Source organism: Macaca thibetana, chromosome 11, assembly GCF_024542745.1.
Source record: "Macaca thibetana thibetana isolate TM-01 chromosome 11, ASM2454274v1, whole genome shotgun sequence".
Lineage (NCBI taxonomy): Eukaryota > Metazoa > Chordata > Mammalia > Primates > Cercopithecidae > Macaca > Macaca thibetana.
In genome coordinates this window covers 110,062,541-110,083,760 of record NC_065588.1, presented here as the reverse complement: position 1 = coordinate 110,083,760, position 21,220 = coordinate 110,062,541, and the positions used below count along the sequence as shown (strand labels likewise).

The 21,220-nt window shown below is 51.2% G+C and overlaps 1 protein-coding gene across 1 annotated transcript in view; it reads left to right on the top strand.

The window, feature by feature from the left end:
• RBM19 (RNA binding motif protein 19) overlaps positions 1-21,220 on the top strand; it is a 368,604-nt gene that overhangs the window by 318,007 nt on the left and 29,377 nt on the right. Inside the window, exon 23 of the mRNA XM_050749675.1 lies at positions 13,984-14,089. Within this exon, the coding sequence (XP_050605632.1) occupies positions 13,984-14,089 (106 nt within the window). The remainder of the gene's footprint in view (positions 1-13,983; positions 14,090-21,220) is intronic.

Genomic DNA, 21,220 nt, shown 5'->3' with positions numbered 1-21,220 from the left:
AAGGGGATGGGGAGCATCTGAACTGGGCTTTCTAACATCATGGGGGTTCTGGAGTGTTCCTCCTCGTGGCAGGTGTCAGAAGCCTCTAGAATGCAAGCTCTTCAGAAGCCATCCTCCCAATCCATCATCATCTCCTCAGCCTCTTTTTCCACTTCTGCCATCATTTCCCAGTGGCTGGCAGGCTCTAGCTAGAACGTAAGAACTGAGTTCAAGGGCTGAAGTTGGTTACTGTCCCCAGAGTGGCACACAGTATGCCACAGCAAATCCACAGTCAGACAGACTCGGACCCAAGTCCTGTGACCTCAGATAAGACCTCCCCTCGAGGTCTCACATACGTCCTGGAAGGCCTGCCGCCCAGCGGGTCGGCTGTGGGCCTGAAGGGAGGCAGCGCGTGTAGAGCATTCGGCATGGCCACGGCAGCTGCTCGGCAAGTGCTGCTTCCTCCCACTCCCCGTTTCTTATTTTAGGTATTGAGAGTCCGATCATGAGAGGGGCCAGAAATCAGAAAAGCCAGGAAAAGACAAGCATCCGTTAATAACTCCATCCATCAGCACACCACAGACACTTTTTACTGGGCAGCTACTGCGTGCCACGTGCTGTCAGAACTGTTCTGGGTGCCGGCCATTCAGTAGTCCAGCAAGGAAGAGCAACCATAAACAAATAGAGGGGAAAACATGCACAGTAGAATGCAAAGTCCCATAACATCGAGGGGACAAATGAAGCAGGGTGACAGCAAATGCTAGTCGTGTGCAGACAAGCATCCTGGGTCGGAGCGCCTTTGAGGTGGCACCCTCCACCTTGCTGCTGTTCTCTGTTGCTGTTTAGCAGGGCAATGACTGGGTTTCTAGGCTCATCTGTTTGTCTCTGTGCTAAGCAGATCTCCAGGGTGATGGTGAGATGTCTGGCTCTTGGCTCTCTGGTGCATAGCACTCCCCACTTGGTCCAGACACGTGTAACTCAGCTCATCACCCGCACAATGCGTCTCATTTCTCCCATCACTGAAAAATGAGGGGTTTCCCCAGTAAGTGACTTTGCCACCTTATACCTTTAAGTATCAGCCCTCTGAAAATGCTGACCATTCAGTGGAAATCTTCCTAAAATACACAGTGCCTTTTCTAACCAGTGCAAGGAATCCTGAGCCCAGGCCACAGTCTGGGGACACTGGTCAGATCTGTTGAGGTGTGTTTGCTGTTCGCCCCTGTCCTAAATAGCCCCAGGCTGCTGTGCTTTCTCAGTGGTTCTAATACGATGTTTTGATACTTTTTGTGTAATCAAGGGGTCAAAAAACTAAAGTCCACGTCACCGTCATCCGTTTTTATAAATAAAGTTTTATTGGCATGCAGCCACACCCACTCATTTACATATCGGGGCCGCTTTTGCGCTACAGGGCAGAGTAGAGTAGTCGCAAAGCTAAAATTATTGACTGTCTGACTCTTTATAGAAAAAATGTGTGTATCCCTGGTCTAATTCGTGGCTGCTAGTTGTCACTTCTCGAAGCCTTTTAGGAACCTGCCAGTATTAATCCCAGTGCCCTTTTCAACTCCTGTGGGATGAGAAATGAAATAAACAAGTTTGTTTGTAAAATAAAAGTAAATAGGCTTTCAGTGGCTGGGCCATGGGGCAGGGCCAAGGGCTTTCCCATTGGTGACAGGCAGAAGCTTAGTATGTGGGTTTCAGGCATCATTTTGCTTGCCAGCAGCTCTTTTCTTTATTTTGGCTTCTCTGGAGTCTTGAGGAGTGGGTGACAACATCTCCTTGTGCAAGCTGTAGTAGTCATGTGGCCTTAACAGCATGTGACTTGCTTTGCTGTAAGCTCCTTGTTCCCTAAGTCTCTGTGCTGGCCCCTAAATGGTGGCATTGCCTCACATTCCATTTGTGCCCCGCAAGAGGAATCTGGTTCCCTAAACCATATGCAGGGGCCTCCTGCTGCCATTGGAGGGCCCCTGTCATAGAGATGCCCTCAGGAAACCATGTAGATGTGGATGTTGAGGTGTGTCACCTTGTGCTTCTCAGAGAGGTCAGCACCCTGATAGTCCCAAATGGCTATGTCGCGAATCTCAAATCTCTCTGAGATATCTTCCTCTTGACCAGTAAGCAGGAGCCGGTGTTGGTGACTATGGGCTGCTGCTTGGTGCTGTTACTGCGGAGACAATACATGAAGAGTTTTCTAATTTCCTAGGGAGTGGAACTTTCTACCTACCCACCTGTGCCCCTTGATCCCTACAGAACCCTGCAAGCTCAGTGGAAGTTCTTCCTGTATTTGTAAGATACAAACCCTACAAAGCTCAGTGGAAGTTCTTCCTGTATTTATTGCTCTACTTTTCCATTGACAGCCCCCTTATTCTCATCACCTGCTCTCCTCGTTCCCTAGGTAGGAGAATCCAGGTCATTGGAAGATTCTTGCCTTAGCTCGAGGAGTCAAAACAGACTGGGAGAGCAGCACAGTGCAGGGCTGGTGCAAGGCAACCCGAGGCCATCTGGATTCATGCTCTGCAGACCACATTAGGGTTCTGAGCACTGAAATGGATCTGAACCAAATGAAATTGATAGGGCCCTTTCAGTGTAGGTAGGAGTCATGGCAGGGGAAGGAGTGGGCACAGTGTGGAGATAGCAGGTGCTAGGAAGTTGAGCGGCCACCCTGAATCCGGCCTTTTCAGGAGGCGTGGCTGGCAGCAGGCAGCAGGCGGCAGGAGTGGGTGTGAGCCGGTGACACAGTGTGTCTCCCTGCTTGCCATCGCCTGCTCACTCTGAAACAGTAGGTCCAGCTCCCTGCTCTGTTTTACAAGGGAGCTCACCCCATCTTCTCCTCCTGCCTTGTCACTAACTTGGTTTCCACCCTCAGCTCTCCAGGATCCTGAAACTTCATCTTCATAGCAACCCCAGGGGTAGTTAAATCCAGTACCAGAGGTTTCTAGATTTGGTGTTGACGTGGAGCAGCCCTGGGGGCCCAGGAGTTCACCCCTTAGTGGCTTTTCTTAGAGTGGCAGCAGAAATGGACAAAACAAAGGGTATCAAGTTATGCACAATGTTCACCACAGCTGGTGACTTCCTAGATTCTCTCCATCTCCTCTTGGAGTTTCTGGAGTCACCGTGGAGATATCAGGCCTGATGGAAATAATAGCAAAAAGCAAGATATGCAGCTGATTAATTCTTGAACCATTCTTAAGCTAACAAGCGAGCGGCTGGGTTTTTTCTGTTTCTGTTTTTGTTTTTCCTCTTTAATTTTTGTCCTTCCTCTTTTCAGACATTTCTTGTACTGAGGATGACGACACCAAAGGGTGTTAAATTGGTTCTGAATGTCCACCTCTGGCTGGCCACATTTTAGTAACGATTTCATTAGCCTGAATTATCCACTTTATTTTCTTGTAATGGGATTAGCTGTACTTGAGGCAGCTGAAGACCAGAGGGGGAGAAAGTGGGGGAGAGTGTCCACTGTGTGTTTCATCAGCTCACTCAGGCAGAGGGATGGAACTGACCAGAATGCAGTACCGCAGGCCAGAAATCATGCCTCCATCCTCTCCTGAGAGGAGGAGCATGCACAGCTGTCCCAAGGGCTTGCTCCACCCAAGGGATGGCAGAGGTACCTGGGTCTGGGTGAGAGATACCTTCTTGGGGACAATTTCTTCTGATTATGTTGTAAAGCTAGTAGGACATGTGGATAAGAGGGAGATCTGCTGCTTTTTCAGAGCTCCACGAATCACAGCATCACATCTGGCCTCTTCTGCTTAGGCCCCTTTGCCATCTCAGCTCTTTGCTGGGAACTCCTGATGTTCACTAGGAAGGGTTGGACTCACTCAGCCAGCTCCTCGCTTTGAACACCAAAACACCGTAAGGGCTTAGGAGGGGTCACCTACTTGGCACCAATACAGATCCTTTTCACAGACAAGTACATTACTCACAACAGCTCCCATTTCTTCAGTTCCAGGAACCAACAACATTGTGTGTTGGTTGGAGCCCATTTTATAGGTGACAAAACTGAGCCTCAGAAAGGTGGTGGCAGGTGCCGGGCTGGGATCTGAACCAAAGTCTGGCCCCACAATTAGGTTCTTTTGGTGATGCTTGATGCTGTGACTTGGCCGCTCGCTATCAGAGCTTGACTTCCTCTGCAGAAGCTCCCTACTGTATACAGTCCCTGGTAAGTTAAAAGTGTTACCTGAATGTTAGTTAAAGACCAAGGCCTTGTGCCTTAATGTGTATGCTCAGCCCTCCTGAAATGACTGCCTTCTTTTCCTCTCCCACATCATACCTCCCAGCTGTGTTCCGTGGAATACCGGTGTCCTGAGAGATGCTAATAAGCTTTCCTTGTTTGGGAGTTTGAGAAACACTATGTCTTTTCCTTTCTCGGAGAAATCCTCCATGTACCTAACATATTAAAGGCACTGACAAGGTCTGCAGCAGAAAAGCTTGCTGAACTCTGTTTAAACAGATGTCTTCCAAACTTACCAAATCCCAGAAGACTTTACACACAGAATACCTATTAATATCTTTCAGGACAAGTTCAAGAAACACTGTTTTTGGAAAGTTATCTCTGATTTTTAAAACTCTATTTTTATGAAATTCTCTGCCCAAGGACTCTATTCAGGTTCAGCAGACAGTGTTCCCCCTTCAATTGCTTCTAAACTCCATGCACAGATCTACCCTGTCTACTGGGAGGCAACAGGTGAGGAGAGCATAGGCTTTGGGGTTTCGTCAGGCCTTGGTATGAGACCTGGCTCACCATCTAATAGCTTTGTACATTTTGGTAAATACCTTAAGCAGCCAGAGACTCATTTTTCCTGTATGTAAAATGGGCACACAGCTGCCTCACAGGGTTACTGAGGATGCATAAGAGTAACAAATGGACTGTATTTAGCACAATGCCTGGCCTGTTGTGTGCTCTCAAATAAAGGGTGTGACTACAGAAGGTGCCTGTGATGGAGCAGGAGAAAAAATACTAGAATGTCCATTTCTACTTAGGTTTTATTTCGTCCTTCTAAATTTCCTATTTGTTTATTTATTGAGACAGAGTCTCACTCTCGACCAGGCTAGAGTGCAGTGGTGCAGTCACGGCTCACTGCCACCTCTGTCTCCAGGTTCAAGCAATTCTCCTGCCTCAGCCTCCCCACTAGCTGGGCTGTTTACAGGTGCACGCCACCACACCTGGCTAATTTTTGTTTTGTGTTTTTAGTAAAAATGGGGCCTCACCATGTTGGCCAGGGTAGTCCAAACCCCAAGTTACTCACCCACCTCAGGCTCCCAAAGTACTAGGATTACAGGCATGAGTCCCCGTAGCTGACCTTAAATTTCCTAATTTTTATTTAAAGATCTACGTAGAGAATGAAATAGCAGTACATGCACATACCATTTATCAGTTTTAAACTGTACATATGTTGGGGATGCATGCTGAAAACTTGCTGAAAGTGTGCACCAACCCTGGGTTGGAGGGGATTGAAAACCACTGGCTTAAAATCCGCGCCCCCTGGAGGCCAGAGCACATCAGGTCCACTATTCTTTCCCAGCCCAGAGCTTGGTGCCTGCACACAGGATATGCTTGGGAAGTATTTGCCTGGTGATTGCAGGATCCATAGTATCTGAATGACGAGTCCCATGAAAATTCCTATCAAGCTTCAAATTGTGGTTTGAGTGCTGGAGATTGGTGAGGGATGATTCATTCATTAAGTGTAGCCACAAATGTGTTCACATCTGAGGTAGATGCTGTGCAGCAAATTGCCATGGTAAGACCCTCTCTGTCCCCAAAGAGCTTAGAATCCTGCAGAGGCTACATTATGTGAACGCAACTGAGAGGACTGGTAGGCTGCAAGGGCCAAAGGAGAGGTCAGAAAGGCCCTGTTGCTTGTCCCAAGCCCTAACCCCAGGTCATAAAGAGGTAAGAGGATTCCTCATTTTGGGAAGTAGACCAGCCCTTATGATCTCCTGAAACCAGAATCAGAATGGAGCTCAAATGTAGAACATGGCACCCAAGGCAGCCCACAGACTCCTACTGTTGTTTTTGGCAACACAGTGTCTTGACTTTGTTACCAATATTTTAAAATCTCATTTCTTAAAAGAATCTGGATCACTAGCTTCTTTGGAAGAAGGGGAAAATCTGCTAGTCCCAGGCCCAGATGTCCACCTGACTGTCTAGATTAGGGCTGAGTGGCCCCTGTCCCTTCCAGTGAGGCAGTGGGCCTCAACCCTGAGCAGGCCCACACTCACCTAGAGGGCTTGGTGCAGCCCCAGAGCTTCTGATCCAGAAAGACAAGAGGTGGGCAGAACATTTTTGACACGCTCCCAGGTGATGCTGATGCTGCCAGTCCAGGGATCAGTCCAGGCTGGAAATGATTTGCCCAGGTTCACCCAGTTGATGAGGGGCAGAGCCAGGCCAGGAGCCTACTTTTTCCAGTGCCAAATCCGCCCCCATCCAAAGCCTCCAGGAGAGTCCATGGGTTCCATCTGAAACACAGGCCCTGACTCTGATTTAGAAATACCATTTAAGTGCTCATCCCTGGGATTTCTCATCTAGAACACAAGAGGCTCACGCTTGCCTGGAAAGGACCCCAATGAAAGGCTATTGAGAAAAGCTAAATGCCGTCCTCCACACCTCTTTTTTTCACTTTCTTGGAAACTAGGCCATTTTTCAGCCTCCAGGAGGCAAAAATGAAAGGGAATATTGCGTTGATGGCGATAAGGTAACCTTTCTACACCTGGCTCTCACCATGATGAGCAGTAACTGGAGAAGTTCAGTCTCAAAGGCACTCTCTAAGAAGAGAGAGCAAGAACAGAAGAGGAAGAAACTCCACACCTAAATATACCTCCATTAAATGGCTTCCAAAGCCATTGCCCCTTGTCAGAGTAGGCTTGACCCTGCACTTTGTACACACTCATCAACATAACATTCTGCAGGAGGGAAAGCATCTCAGTGCAGGGCAAAACATGCTGAGACTCCTTGTTTGTGTCTGCATCTTGGCCAGGGTTGCCTGTGGAGGAGCCAGTGTCTTCTCTTTCCCACCAAGCAGCACATGATTTGAACATCGTTATCCAGACAGTATTCCTTTGGTAAATGATCTAGCTGGCCCGCCCCCTTTTTTTTTCTTGCTGTGATTATTCATTGCCTGGAAGGAATAAACATGAATACTTTGGAAAGAGTGTTGATTCTTGAGGACCAAATGCTCCTTGTAATAGCATATGGTTGCACTACATAAAAGAGCATCATCCTGTGGGACGGAAAGACTGAATATGTTGCCCCCAAGTGTGACTGTGCCTCCACAAGAGCATATAGTTATATGAGATAATGCATGTGAAGTATGGGGACCTGGCACTTAGGGAGCGGTCAATAGATGATGAATCCATGATTAAATGAATGGATACAATGTTTTCTGAGTGCTACACACAGTCTCAGGTTCTGTAGACACAACAGAGTATAAGACCCCTGACATCTTAGAGTCCACTTTCAGTCTCTAGCAAAATAAGAGGAAAGATAAAAAAGTAAACGAGCCATTTCAGACAGTGCTCAGATGTGACAGGGGGGCTGGTGTGCAAAGGAGGCAACGTTAGATAGGGTGGTCACAGAAGGCCTCTTTGAGGAGGTGGCATTTCAGCTGAAAATTGAATGGCAAGAAAGAGTCAGTTGTGAAAACAACTAGGCAAGCAGGGTTCCAGGTGATGCAAAAAGCAAGTGCAAAGGCCCTGAGGTAAGCATACGTTTGGTGGGTTCAGGGAATGGGGAAAGCCAGTGTAGATTCTTCATAGTAAATGAGGGGGTGCAGGGCATGAGATAAGATTGGAGAGCAAGAAAAGTAAGTCTGATCAGGCACAGCCTTGAGTCCCAAGTAAGGAACTCAGAAATTATTCTAAGGATACAAAAACCATTAGAGCATTAAGCAATTTGGAAGAGATGATGACTGGCACATACACACAAAACTCAAGGCACTAGTGGCCATGGAAACCCACTGTGGGAATGGTGAGGACTAACAGATATTCATGAAACTTGGGACAGTATAGCCATTGAAACCCACCGTGGGAGTGCTGATGACTAGCACATACTTGTGAAACTCGGGGCACTAGTACCCATTGAAACCCACCAGATTGATTGGATTAGCCTCTGTTAGAGAGTTGGATGAGGCAGGCTTGAGACCAGCCCTCACCAAAGGCTTTAGTTTGTATACATCTCAGGAAAAGTGAGAATTTTAGATGATAGTTCTGTTCCCAAGCCTCCCTCCGCTACAGAAATTTCCCATTATAGACGAAGGGATAGGTTTGCCCCTAGCTGTGCAGTTGGTCTCTCTCTCCAGCTTGCCACAACTGGGGCCCTTGGCCACATGGGAACTCTGTAAGGGAAGGGGAATGTGAGACAGGACACGGTGCAAGGCAGCTGCCATCTTACCATATTTGTTGCTCAGTGGGAATGGTTCCATGGGTCCATAAGTTCACTGGTGGGGCCCTTCTTTAGGATGAGGCCAGGGGAGCAGTAAGCAAAGATCAGGCATCCTCAGCTCTAGACCTTTACCAGTTGAGATAAGTGACTTTATCCCAGAGTCTTCTTGTGCCTCTGAGGAAGAGGGGAGGGAGCTCACTGGCTGCTTCCCAGCTAAGAGGCTTCCCATGCAGCTGCCCCCAGTCAAGGTGAGGGCACCCTGAGAACAAGGTTAATGCTTGACCTGCTGGTAACTCCCTCCCTGTGCTCTGCATCATCTTTGACTGCTTGCGGATAAGTGGACCAATCGTGTGAGCTCTTAGCAAAGCACAGACCTGTGGGGCACACTGCCCGCTTTGAGCCTAGCTCAGCCTGATGCTGCCCAAGGAACCCTGGGCAAGTCACTTCACCCCTTGTAGTAGTTAAGGGCTCACCGAGACCTTGGAGAAATCATGTTCCTTCTTTGAGCCTCAGTTTTCTCCATCTAGGAAATGGTATTGACATCGCTCAGCTCACATGGGCCTTATGAGTTCATGTCCAGCATGTGCTAACATGCTGCAGGGCACTTAAGCACTGAGGAAGTACCCAGTGAATGGACAGATGTGCGTGTATGTGCGTCATGTGTGTTAGAAAATTGGTGGGGGTGGCATATTTGAAGGCTTTTTAATGCCAAGAGATTTAGCTATTTTTTCTTACCTCTAGGTGGAGCACAAGCAACCTGCAGTTTATTCTTATCATGAAACCACCCCTTCATCTTGTTCAGATCACACCGTTGTTCTGACTCAGGGTCTCTTGGGTGGTGGCAGACTTTTTTTCTCAACAACGCCTTGGGCGCAGGTGGGGAGAAGTTATGCCAGCAAACTCCCCCAATGACTCAGCACTTCTGCTGGGATTCTGGCTCTTCCAGCAGATCCAAATAGTGAGGGAGACTTATGTCCTGGAAGCAGAGGGCCCTAGGCTTGACCCCACTTGGTGCCAGCATGCAGGCTGTGGGGTTAAGCCGGACTCCCAGCCTACCCAGGCTCCAGGTACCAGCACAGCTGCAAAACTGTCCAGCTCCGCATCTCTGGAGGGTTCTCACTTCCTCTGCTCCACCCTTCCTCTCACTTCTTTCGCCCTGAGCCTGTCGCTTCAGTCAGGGAGGGAGAGAGAGACCCAAGATGATTCATCCTTTTTCGGTAGCAGCTGCTGGCCAAGGCTGGGGCGAGACCAGTCAGGGGGCACACAGTTTGCATGGAGGGAGGAAATCCCCACCCACCCGCACGCTGGCTGCCCCCCACACACACATACGTATTGTGTCTGCCTTCAGGCCTGTGTGCAAACACAATTTACATCCCCCGACTTGTTTATGAGTGCTGGGCATAATTGGCTTGCCTCACGCAGCACCTCGGAGCCCCGTCCCACCTCCTCCCGCTCCTCCCTTCTCTCCCCCTCACCCCCCCAACACTCCTCAAGAGAAATTAGAAACGTGACAACAAACTCCAGTTGTGGAAAACCCACAAACCCACCACCAATCATGTGCCTGGCATGGCAGAGGGGGTGGGGCTCAGGGTGGGGGAGTAATTGGTGAACCCAGGGTGAATGAAATAATTGGAAAAGTGAGGTGTGAGTTTGTTACCGAAGTGTGAGCATGGTGGGGGAGGGAAGGAGGGCTGTGTTTAAAAGCCCGGTATGTCCTCTTTATTCACAGCTTCTGATACAGTAATTGCTACTTTGTGGTTTCTATTATCTGCACAGTGGGGAGTGTGGTGTGCGTCTCCTTCCCGAGCGGCAGAGTTGGTCTCAGGGAGGAGTTTCTGGGTGCCCCGTGATTTTCTTCCTCCCCAGTCCCTGGTGGCCCTGCGCAGCTTCACCCCGACAGTGGCCTAAGCTCCCAGAAGACAAAGGTTCACGCACAACTTCCTTCAAAAGCTGCTCTTAAAAACAGCTTCGTAGACCTTGCTGTCAGATAAGAACCTTAATAATGGCTGGTATTTATATATCGCTTATCTCCAAGGAGCTAAAGGTACTTCATTGATTTCTTCTCCCCCAACCTTTTTTTTTTCTTTTTAATTCTCTTTCGATAGCTCTCTGAGATCATTAGTATTGGCCTCATATGATCCCATACCGTTATACAAGCAACCAAGCCACTCACTGTCCAGCTTTGTTCTTGGGCTGAGAGAAGCAGCCCGGATGAAAAAGACCCGGGTTTTGAGTTCCTGGGTCCGTGGGACATGGGCAAGTCGCTTTTCTTCTCTGGCCCTTGGTTTTCCCATCTGTAAAACAGAGGCATGGAGATGATGTATTTAAAAAACCGCATATTGCAGGCACTCATTGGTAGCGGAGATGATGGCAGCAATGATGGTGTCTTGAAGCCTCATCCATGCATTTCAGGAAGTGTCCACAGACATTGGGAAGTTCCTTCTAAGATCTAACCCTGATCTTTCAGTTCCTCCTTAAGCTTCAGTTCTCTCTTGTCCTGTTCTTACAAGGAAGGAAGAAACCTGCTCACCGTAGCCATTTCTCTGACCCTGAAGAATAACAGGATTTCTGAAGCTTCCAGTCTTCATAGGCGGCATTTCATTTGTCATGCTGATGTCTGCCTGGAAACCCCCGACCACAACCGGGGCCTCCCCAAGGCCCTTCAGCTGCCTGGGATGGGATTCCCAGCTCCCTGATCCCTGCCCACGATTCCTGGTAGATCCAGGCTGTCCTTCTGTCCCGGCTTTCCCTGCCGAACTCTCAAATGCCACTTCTGCAGGCCACGAAAGCATGGCTCCTGCAGCCGCTCCTCAACGGCGTTTTTCTCTACCTTTTAATTATTTTTCTCGCCTTTCTCTGGACCCTTAGCTGCTTACAATGCACACAGCATCCACAGCTTGCAATGTGCTGCAGAGAGGGAGGAATTAACCTCAACAGTCTCTTTCTCTCTCTCTCTCTCTCTCTCTCTCTCTCTCTTTCTCTCTCACACCACCCCCCTCCCATGACCCCTTCTCCCCTTCACACACACACACACACACACACAGTCTGGCTTACCAGAAATCTGGGCAGAGGTCATTGAGACCATCAAGGGATAGGAGATTATAGCCCTTGTGGGCAGAAGTAGAGGGTTTGCACACAGTGTGGGCAGAAAGAACTGGGACTCGGTCTACCCCCACCTTGCCTGGTGGTCTTAGGGAAGTCACTGGACCCCTGGGAGTCTACACAAGGCATTCCTAGCCACCCCGCATGGGGTCTTCCTGCTTTACCGCAGACCTGACCAAGACTCAGGAAGAAAGAGGCCCCAGCTCTTACAAGTGGCCAGTCCCCGTCCAGATGATGCAAGGGGGTTGAGTCATTGTGCAGCAGAAAGAGAGCTCGGGCATAACGTCAGACATGCCTGGATTCACATTCTAACCCTGCCGCCTGTGAGGAAGGACCCCTGGCTCCCAGAGCTGCGGTTTCTTCATCTGTAACACGGGAATGATAAGGATAACAATAGTTCGCATTAGTGCTATGTGTATTTCATTTCACCCTCATCACCACTCTCTGAGGGTAGGTGTAATTTACCCATGGTAATGTCCACCTTCCAGGGCTACCATTTGCTTGTTCATTCATTCCAAAATACCTTCAGGCTTCTACCCTGAGCCAGACGCTGGGCTCACTGCCGCAGGTCCAGTGATGAGCAAGATAGATGGGGCCTGGACTCTTGCAGAGCTGAGCCCTAGCCCCGGCCAGGGAAGGCAGAGAAGTAAACAGGCATGCACCCCACAGACCCCTGGTCGGGGAGCACGGTGAGCGGTGACACTGTGGATGGGGGCAGTCACCCCAGCCTTGAGGGGTTGGGAAAGACATCTCGGGGCTAGTGCAGTTAGGTGAGGCCAAGGCAGGGATGGAGGAACCAGCTCACCCAGTGGCTGTCTGTGGCTGTGTTGAGAAAGCAGCCAGCCTGGTTTTCCCTGTGCCTCTTAGTTGCCTCATACCAGCTCTGAATGCTCTCAGGCTCCAGCCCCTTAGCCACCGGATGTGCCATCCCTGCGGTGCCAGTGGCCTTCTGAAGACCTGGACCCAAAGAACCATTCTTCTGAATGAGCTTACAAGAAAATTTGTCCATGCCCTGCCCTCCCTGTTCAAAGCCAGCATGGCAGAGGGGCTTTGGTGGAGGGAAGAGAGACAGTGTCTGTCATGGGATGGATCCGCCTTTAGGTGGCAGGATGAAGCAGGGTTTGCGGGCTTGACTCCTCAGCTCTCCAACCTCACCTTGTCCCCACCTGCCCAGCCTCTGGTCCCCAGTCCCGGCTCCCCTCCAGCAGGGAAACCTGACCGGGCTCCACTCCCCACATTCCTGGCTCCTTCCCCTCCCTGGGAGGCTGGCCTTGTCACCAGTGCATCTCTGTTGTTTTTCGTTGCCCACACAGAGGAGGCACCAGGAGGGGGGAGCAGAGCTGGTGGGGAGAGCTCTGAGGAGACGTGCAGATTCATTTTGAGGATTCATAATGCCGCATTTACACACCGTCCTGCCTTCAGAAATTGGGCTGGCAGATGCCTGGTCATGCTGGCAGGGCTGTGGGTTAACGCTTTGGATTTAGCTTATATCATTTCATGAGAGCTTACGGCCTTTAGTGTGTTTTTTACCCAATCGGTCTTTGGCCCCAAAGCATCCTAGACCATTGTGCGTATGTGTGTGCCCAGGCAGCCGAAAGTGTGTGTAGATTTTCAAATAAAATAATACCTCTCTTCAGATGCCGTGCACATTAAATATTTATCGGCAGCAATTTGTACGTATATATTTGATAAATGGACATTAGGAAAAGATTGGGGGGTGGGAAGTGAGACAGGGAGGCAAGGAGGCCTGAGAAAGCCCTATCCCTTTGTCCTACAATTTCTCAAAGGTTTAATCTGGAGGAGAGGAGAGGAGGGAACCAGGGGGGATGGTCCAAGGCTGTGGTTACCGGTTTGATCCCTGTCAGGAGAAGCCAACCCATTTTCTTCTCCAGAGCTTTGCCTGACTTTGGCTTGGAAGATATCGAAATGAAAGCTCAGAGGGAGGGGAAGCAGGGTTTAGAGGGAGTCGCTGCATGTCATTTGAGCGCTAAAGAAACACATGTCCCAAACGTCCCAGGTCCTGGAGAAGGGGCCCCATCCCATTTGCTCAGCCTGGGGTCGCCATGTGCTCAGCTCAGACATAGAGGCAGTTTGGAAGGGTCAGGCAACCCTGCTGGTCCCATGTCCAGAGCCCCGACTCGCACACATGGGCAGCACCTTGACCTGCCCAGGCCCCCCAACCCGAGCCTGGCTACTTGTGTACTAGGCAGGGTCCTCCCCAGTGCATAGTTACCCCACAGGGAAGTGGGGCCCCATGGGGGCAGAGAGTCTCTAGCTAGTTGCAGAGGAACTGAAAATTCTCCATTCACATCTCCAGCCCGATTGTTGCCTCCCTGCCCTGCCTGATGGCCCGGGCCTGGGAGAAGGCCGCTCGTGCCCCTGAGCTGACACGTGCGAGCGTCTGCGTGCCTGCATGCACTTGTCTTTTATAACCCAAAGGGATTTACGTGTGAGAATCAGTCCTGCCTTCCCGACCTCACTTGCAGGCCTCTCTTCTTAAACCCCTATATCTTGCCTTTTGTTTTTAGCACCTTTGGGGAGTTGAAGACGGTCCGCCTGCCAAAGAAGATGACCGGGACAGGCACACACAGAGGCTTCGGCTTTGTGGACTTCCTCACTAAGCAGGATGCAAAGGTGAGACCGTGGCTCCCTTCCCCACCTGTCCCGGCCTCCCCTTTCCAGGACCCGTTATAGGAGAGGCAGCCAGGCCTCTAACACACAGAGTCACCTCCTCACGCAGGTGTTCTCTTTTTGCCTTTGATTCTGCTTAATGTGTACAACATCCTTGGAGAAGATCCTGGGGATTTTGTATTCGGAGGAAGAAGCAGTTTCTCTGTCCCCCTTCCCTCCCCCTGTTTCATGTATGCAGGAACCTGGGACATAAACTGGGGATGGGAAGCAAATGCGTTTCCCAGGCCTCTCCAAGTCATCAAGAAAATTCCTCAGTTCAGGTGGCCCCGTGGGGTAGGCAGCATGGGAAATGCCACACAGAACAGTGCGGAGAGGGCAGAGCACTTGGAAAGGAGAGTAAGAGGCACCCAAGAAGCAGCCAAGGGAATGCATCTTTCCCTTCCTTTCTTCTGCTCATGGCCGGGGGTTCTGTTTTGTGCTGGTTGTCTGTGAGGGCAGCCCCGGCAGGTGCAGCTGCATGGAAGCGTGTGTACCGAAATCCCTCCAGGCTCCTTGAGAACCTTTTATTTTTTAAGCAAGGCGGCATCTCCAAATTGGTTCAGTGCAGCACAGCCAGGCTTTGCTCCTGCAGTGGGTGCTGGGCCCAGCCGCCGATGTGGGGCAGAGGCTGTGTGAACAAGGGCCCGGCTGTACCCAAAGCCACTGCCCTCGTGGCACCGAGCTCCAGGTCAGAATCCAGAAGGAAGGTAGTGGCAGAGCTGTCACAGTGGGCTGCCTTCCGTGAGCTCTGCCCGCAGGCGACCTGTCCCCTCTCAGCCTCGCTGTTCCTCAAGGCTAAAATAAAGTGACAGGGAGGTCTCATTAATGGCTGGGATCCCCTCCACCTCTGACAAGCTGTTCCTCAGAAGAACAGTGAACATTTCCTGGAATCACAGCCATTGGGCTTTAGCAGTCTGGCATCACAAGAGGCCCAGGGTGTGGGTCAACTGTGCAGAACCAAAGGTGGCAGCTCCGGGACACAGCTGCGGCCTTTGTGGGCCCTGGGAACACACACAGGCAGAGAAGGTGCACTGGGACCCTCGGAGAGCCTCGCCAGCCACCTTTGTCTCTGAGTCTTGAGCTCAAGTGCCTGTTTTGTTGACACATGGCCATATTTGTCCAGACATCTGCTCCTCTCTCCTCCTGGCTGGCAGCCTTTCCCTCGCCTCACGTCGGGGACAGCAGGGAACCCACCTTGCATGCAGCAGGTCGCGGCCCTCACCCTCACAGCGGGGCAGGCACGTGGTGCCCTGCGTTGGCTCAGGGTAGCAGCAGAGGGCTGCCTTTCAGAGCTCCCACCCGTGGCAGCTCAACCCACACTGGCCTTCCCTGTGCCACAGTTTTCTCATCTGTGAAACGAGAATGATGGCTGCGCCCCCCTGCCAGGGTTAGAGCAGGTGATGCATGGGAGACACTGACTCCGTCCTGGCATGTGGTGGGCACTCGATACTGGTACACCGTTTCCTTCTCAGAGCCACCCTTGGTCCACGGATTCATGCCCACATGTGGTGCTCTGTGGACAGAACAGAGTACAGGGCAGCATCTTTTCTCCACTGCATTCCACTGAGCTCTGGGTGCCTGAGGGGATTGGGCAGTGATGGTGTAGAAGTGTTGTCATCTATCTTATATCAGAGTTCCTGTAGGAGGCTGTGCTTGGGGGAGAAATGAGGGAGTCACTCTCTGCTCCTCAGAAATGTCTCTTACAAAGACCAGTGCGAGAGCTTGTCGTTACAGCACAAACTTCAAAGCCAGACTGCCTGAGTTTGAACCCCAGGGCTGCCACGAATCTCCCGTGTGACCTTGGGCAAGTGACATCCTTTCTGTGTGCCTCAGTTTCCCCCCTCATAAAATGGTCGTAGGGTTTTCCATATTTTCATAGAGTCATCGTGGGGTTCGAGTGGGGTGATGATTTAGAAAAGGGCCTGGCCGCTGTGTACTGGCTGTTGGCTGTGATGAGGAGATGGAAGGCGGCAGTGATGACAATGGTGGTGGTCTGAAATAAGAAAGGGTTTTCCCCTTCTTATTTGGCCACCCACTGGGCCTCTTTTCTCACCCATCCACTGGACCTCTTGTGATGCCAACCTTTAGAGCCCAATGGGTGCTCCAGGAAACGCTCACTGCTTCTCTGAGGAAGAGCTTGTCAGAGGTAGAGGGGATTCCGGCCATTGATGAGAGCAGAGCGCAAAGGCACTGGAGCCCCTCACTGGAAGCCCTCTTTCAGCACCCAGAGGTTCATGCCAGGTTGACACAGCCCTTGGGACATGGAGGGTCCAACCAGGGCGGGCGCCAGCCGTGAGCCCTTTGACATGTCATCGTTGGCTCAGTTTTGCTCGTCAGCTTTATTAGGACAGAAGGTGGACTCCCAGGTAATCGGGGCAGTGCGTGCCACTGAGGAAGTTCACCTAGCACCCAGGGGTCCCGTGCTTGCCACCCCGGGCCCGGCTGCGGATGTTCATTCTGAAGCCCAGCACAGCCCTCTAGTGATTTATGGAGGTGACAGCTCCTCCCCCTCCATCCCTTGCCTGCCTTTACCCCGGGCTCCGGGAGGAGAAAGGGCAGCCGAGGACAGTACAGGCTCAACTCACAGCCTCTCAAGGATTGGCCCTTCTCCCTGTCAGGCGGCTATTTCTGGCCCCTCCATCCCTGTAGCAACTCTTCCCTCTCCCACACTGGGGCTTGCGCCACGGAACGCAGTGGTCTGCCAGGAAGGAGGAGCCCATCACAAGCACATCTTTCCTGCAAGGATCCCTTTGCTCTTTTTGTTTCCCGGGGAAGCTGCCATTGCTTTCTCCCTCCCCGGCTCCAGGTCTGTCTGGAGAACTTTATTGTCTTCTGAGTGGAACATTTAGCGCTCTCCACTGACCCGTAGAATCGTGCACACTGCATATTAGTGAATAGGATTCTGAATATTGTAAATATCTAGTTAGCTCGAGGGTGGGCGTGAGTTTGAAGAGGGAGAGCAGTAGTGCCAGAGACATGGAGTCAAAAGCACTGGTGATCTTTTTTATCTCAGCAGAAGGAATTTAGTGAGAACCCAGGGCTGGTAGAGGAGCCTCCATGATTCCAGCCTCTCAGGGCCAGCTCCCATGCATCCTCCCCGTGTCAAAGCTCTTAGAGAAGGAGACTTCCTTCAGAAACCCTTCCCAGGGTTCAGTTCAACCCTGACCCACTCAGATCCCCCGCCAAGGGCACAGATCCCATTTCCTGTCGTGGCACCCTCAGTGAAGATAATAGTCGCCCCCTGCATTGGCATCGGCCACCTCTTCAGCCAGGAGGTCTACCCCAAGCAATCCTCAGATGGGAGGAAAGAAGGGAGGGATAAGTTGAAAGGAGGGGGCAGCTCAGCTCATTGTAGAAGCTGAGGCTGGAAAAGGAATGGAGAAATGAATGGTTTCTGGGAGGGGCCAGTGCTGCGGCTTGAACCCCGGTATCACGACTCCCAGAACAGTGCCCTTTCCCCATCATCCATCAGTCCATTTGCCTGCTGGCAGAGGATAGAAGAATTAAGGCATCTCCTCAACACCACAGTCCTTGCTGTGGCCCTGAGCACATGCCGTCTCTACTGTCCCTGAACTGAGGGGTTCTGAGTTGTCTGACCTTTCTCCATGAGACCCACGTCCCACTGTGCATATCCTCGAGGGCTCTGTGATATCCATCAAGCCCCTTCTGGATTAAGCACACATACCCCCAAACTGGAAAGAGAATCCTAGCAAGAGGCTCCTCGAAGGCTGTTGTGGCCGAGCTCAGAGTAACCAGGCAACTGATGATAATAGCAAGAGGCTCCCACGAGCGTGCTGGCTTTGTATGTGACATTCACCGCACTCGCACTGCCCCACCCCAAGCTGCAGCAGCCCCAGCATCAGGCGGGAGATTTGCATCCAGTCTCCCTCCCCAGTCTTGCTGAGCATTTGCTTAGCTCCAGCGCTGAAGCCACCGTGGAGCCCTATGAATTGATGGGAAGCCCAGACCCTGGTCTGTTACTGAGCTGCTCCGGTGAACCGGGGGTGGGTCCTGGCCATCTGCCCTCGTCACGGGCCCTGGTGACCAGAGGCCTGCTCAGAGGAAGCAGGATCGATGAGCTGGCATATTCTCCCAACCTAGGACATTCTATCAGCCCCTGATGTCCCGGGCAGTAAATGTCAGTCCCTCTGAAAGTGCTGGTGTTATCTAAACCTCCAGGTGTGATGATCTGGCATTTCTCAAGAGCCTTCCCCACGTGTGGAGGGAAGCAGGGGACAGAGGTTGATGGAGGAAGGAGAATAGGGGTGGTATAGGAAGTCAGTGGTCTCCTGGGGGGCCTGGGTCTACACCGTGTACACGGCTGTCAGTTGTGTTATCAGCGCCACGCAACCAGGGGAACACACAACCTGGAAGTTTCTAAAAGGGCAATATCTTTGAGTTGATAAAAACTGTCAACTTCTGGAAGCCCATCGTCTTGGCAGAGACGGTGCAGGACATTTGCATATATAAGTTTTAATCCTCACGGGACTCTAGGAGATAGGTGATAGGAAGCCATTTGATGACTGGGGAAACCAAGGCTCAAAGGGACAAAGTTGCTTGCTCAAGATCATATAGCGGTACTTGGCAGAGCTGGGAAAAATCTAATTCCAAAGCCTGTATCCAGGGATTCCTCCTCCCTTCGTTCACTGATTCACTTAAATTCTGTGTATCTCCACACCAGGCTCTGGGTAGCGCCTCTTCTCCCTACCATGCCCACCATCTCTCACCCAGCCCTGACACCTCACCAAGGAGAAGGACTCTCGAATTAGAGGGACACTTTGGAGGAAGGCCAAGAGATTGTCCCTTAGAACGTCTCTTGGGAACAAGTCCAGAATGAAATCAACTCCTCCCAGCCCCCAGAGGAGGAGTGGGCATTCCATGAGCTGTCCCCACTAGCACACACTACCATGCTGCCTTCAAACCCTGCCAATCCCCAGGAGTAGCCTCACTGAGGAGGCAGCAGCCTTTCACCTGGGCAGCTGTACTGGGGACTCCCTACCAGGTGCACTCATCCCCATTGGCTGAGTGGCCACCAATAGCCATTGTGATTCCAGTTAGAAGCCGCCACCTCCTCTCTCTTTACCCAGACCAGGCTGGTCCTGGAGGAAGAAAGGAAGGGCACCACGGAAGGGGAAGACCACAAAGAATAGACTTGCAGCCCAGAAGCCAGAATATTAATTTTTTCCCATGCAATGCGCCTTTAATTTTTCCCTTCCCCAGGCCTGCCGTGCCTTTGTACTTTTGCAGTTGCAGCTGTTTTTATTTGCCGCCGCTGCTGTTGTTTTAAAAGGTCTATTTTCACATGGAATGTTATCCAATTAGCAGAGCAATGTGTTGGCTTAAATAAACACTTGGGGGGAGCCGGCTGTAGGGAGACGCGATGGTGGTTGGCGTTGGCAGGCAGAGCTGTTCACACTGTGGTAAACAACCACAGCTTTCATTGTAGGGTCGCACCAGTTAATGTCTCCTTCCTCATTTCTCGCTTTTCCACTCTGCCAAGGGTGGGAGCAGAGGAAGGGATGTGGATATGTGGCCCAGGCCCTCCCCAGCCTGGGGGAGGCCGGTGTTTTGGGAGAGGCTCCCACTGGGCCTCTTGAGGAATATTTTGTGAACCTACTGTCTTCACCTGGCAGATTCCACCCAAACAGGACCTGTAGTGGAAGGGACCAATGACGAGCAAGCCAGACGAAGCTCATTAAGGCAGGGATAGCCTTCCTCCTCACCGGGTGCCCAGCGCACCCAGCACAGTGCTGAGCCATGTTGTGTGCACAGTAAACAATCACTATTAGATTGTCAGTGGCATGCATTCAACACGTTTGCTTAAACTGAGGGCAGAGAAGGAGGAGCGTGCTGCACGGTGGTTAGTGTGGCCTGTGACATGAAGCGGCCTCTTTGCAGCTATGCGAACGTGGACAAGGGACTTCAGATCCCTCTAGCCCAAGTGACTCGTCCCCACACAGGCAATAATAAGGCTCCCCTTGAGGCGTTTGTGAAGACGAAGCAGAATGTTGCGTGCAAAGCGTTTAACACAGGCTGTGGCACGTGACACCAAAGAAGTGAGGGTGGCTGAGTGTTCCTCTGGGACCCTGGGGATCAGAGGTGCTGCAGCCTGAAACCTAGGTGTCCATTGTCCTGTGTGTCCCAAAGTGTTAACCGGAAGCAAATTCAGGAATTGGAGTTTTGTCTCCGCTTTTCTGTTCAGGTGTGCATGTGACGTGTGTGTGCTCACAACTCTGTTGTAATTGTGGGCTTTTTGCCAAGTTTTCTTCAGCAGAGCCCAGGAGGAATGGAAAATGTGTTTGGATCCCGAGCTTGCATTTCAAGGCAGGCTCGGCCAGCACACAGATGTATGGGCTGAGACCTGGGATCAGGACAGGCTGCCCTCCTCAGACTGGCAGGTGAGCAGCCCTTGTAGCCAAGATGCAGTGCCAGGACGGATCCCTCTGCTAATTGTGTCCCTGGAGCTTCTGTGTGGATTGAGGCCTGCACAGTCCTACAGAGATGAGAGTGAGAAGGACTCAGGTTCAGACGTCCTCATTTCATATTTATCAGGCAGGCAGTACTAGTCATCAAGGAAAGGTAAAACTCCCAGCCAAGTTGACAGCTTTCCTCCCTTTTAACAGCTTTAAAATAATTTTTTTTTTTTTTTTTTTTTTTTTTTTTTAAGACAATCTCACTCTGTCCCCCAGGCTGAAGTGCGGTGGCACGTTCTCTGCTCCCTGCAACCTCCACCTCCTAGGTTCAAGGGATTCTCCTACCTCAGCCTCCCAAGTAGCTGGGATCTCAGGCGTGCACCCCCATGCCTGGCTAATTTTTGTATTTTTAGTAGAGACGGGGTTTCTCCATGTTGGCCAGGCTAGTCTCGAACTCCTGGCCTCAAATGATTCCCCCCGCCTCGGCAAAGTGCTGGGATCACAGGCATGAGGCACCGCACCTGGCCTAAAATAATTTAAATTAAAAAAAAAAAAAACTTTACCACGAATGGCACCAGCAACAGGTACCAGGAATTAGGCCCTTCCCATTATGCCAGGCGTTGGGCTAAAGGAAGAGTTGCTGTCTTATTTATGCTTCCCAGCAGTTCTGAGACGCTGCAGC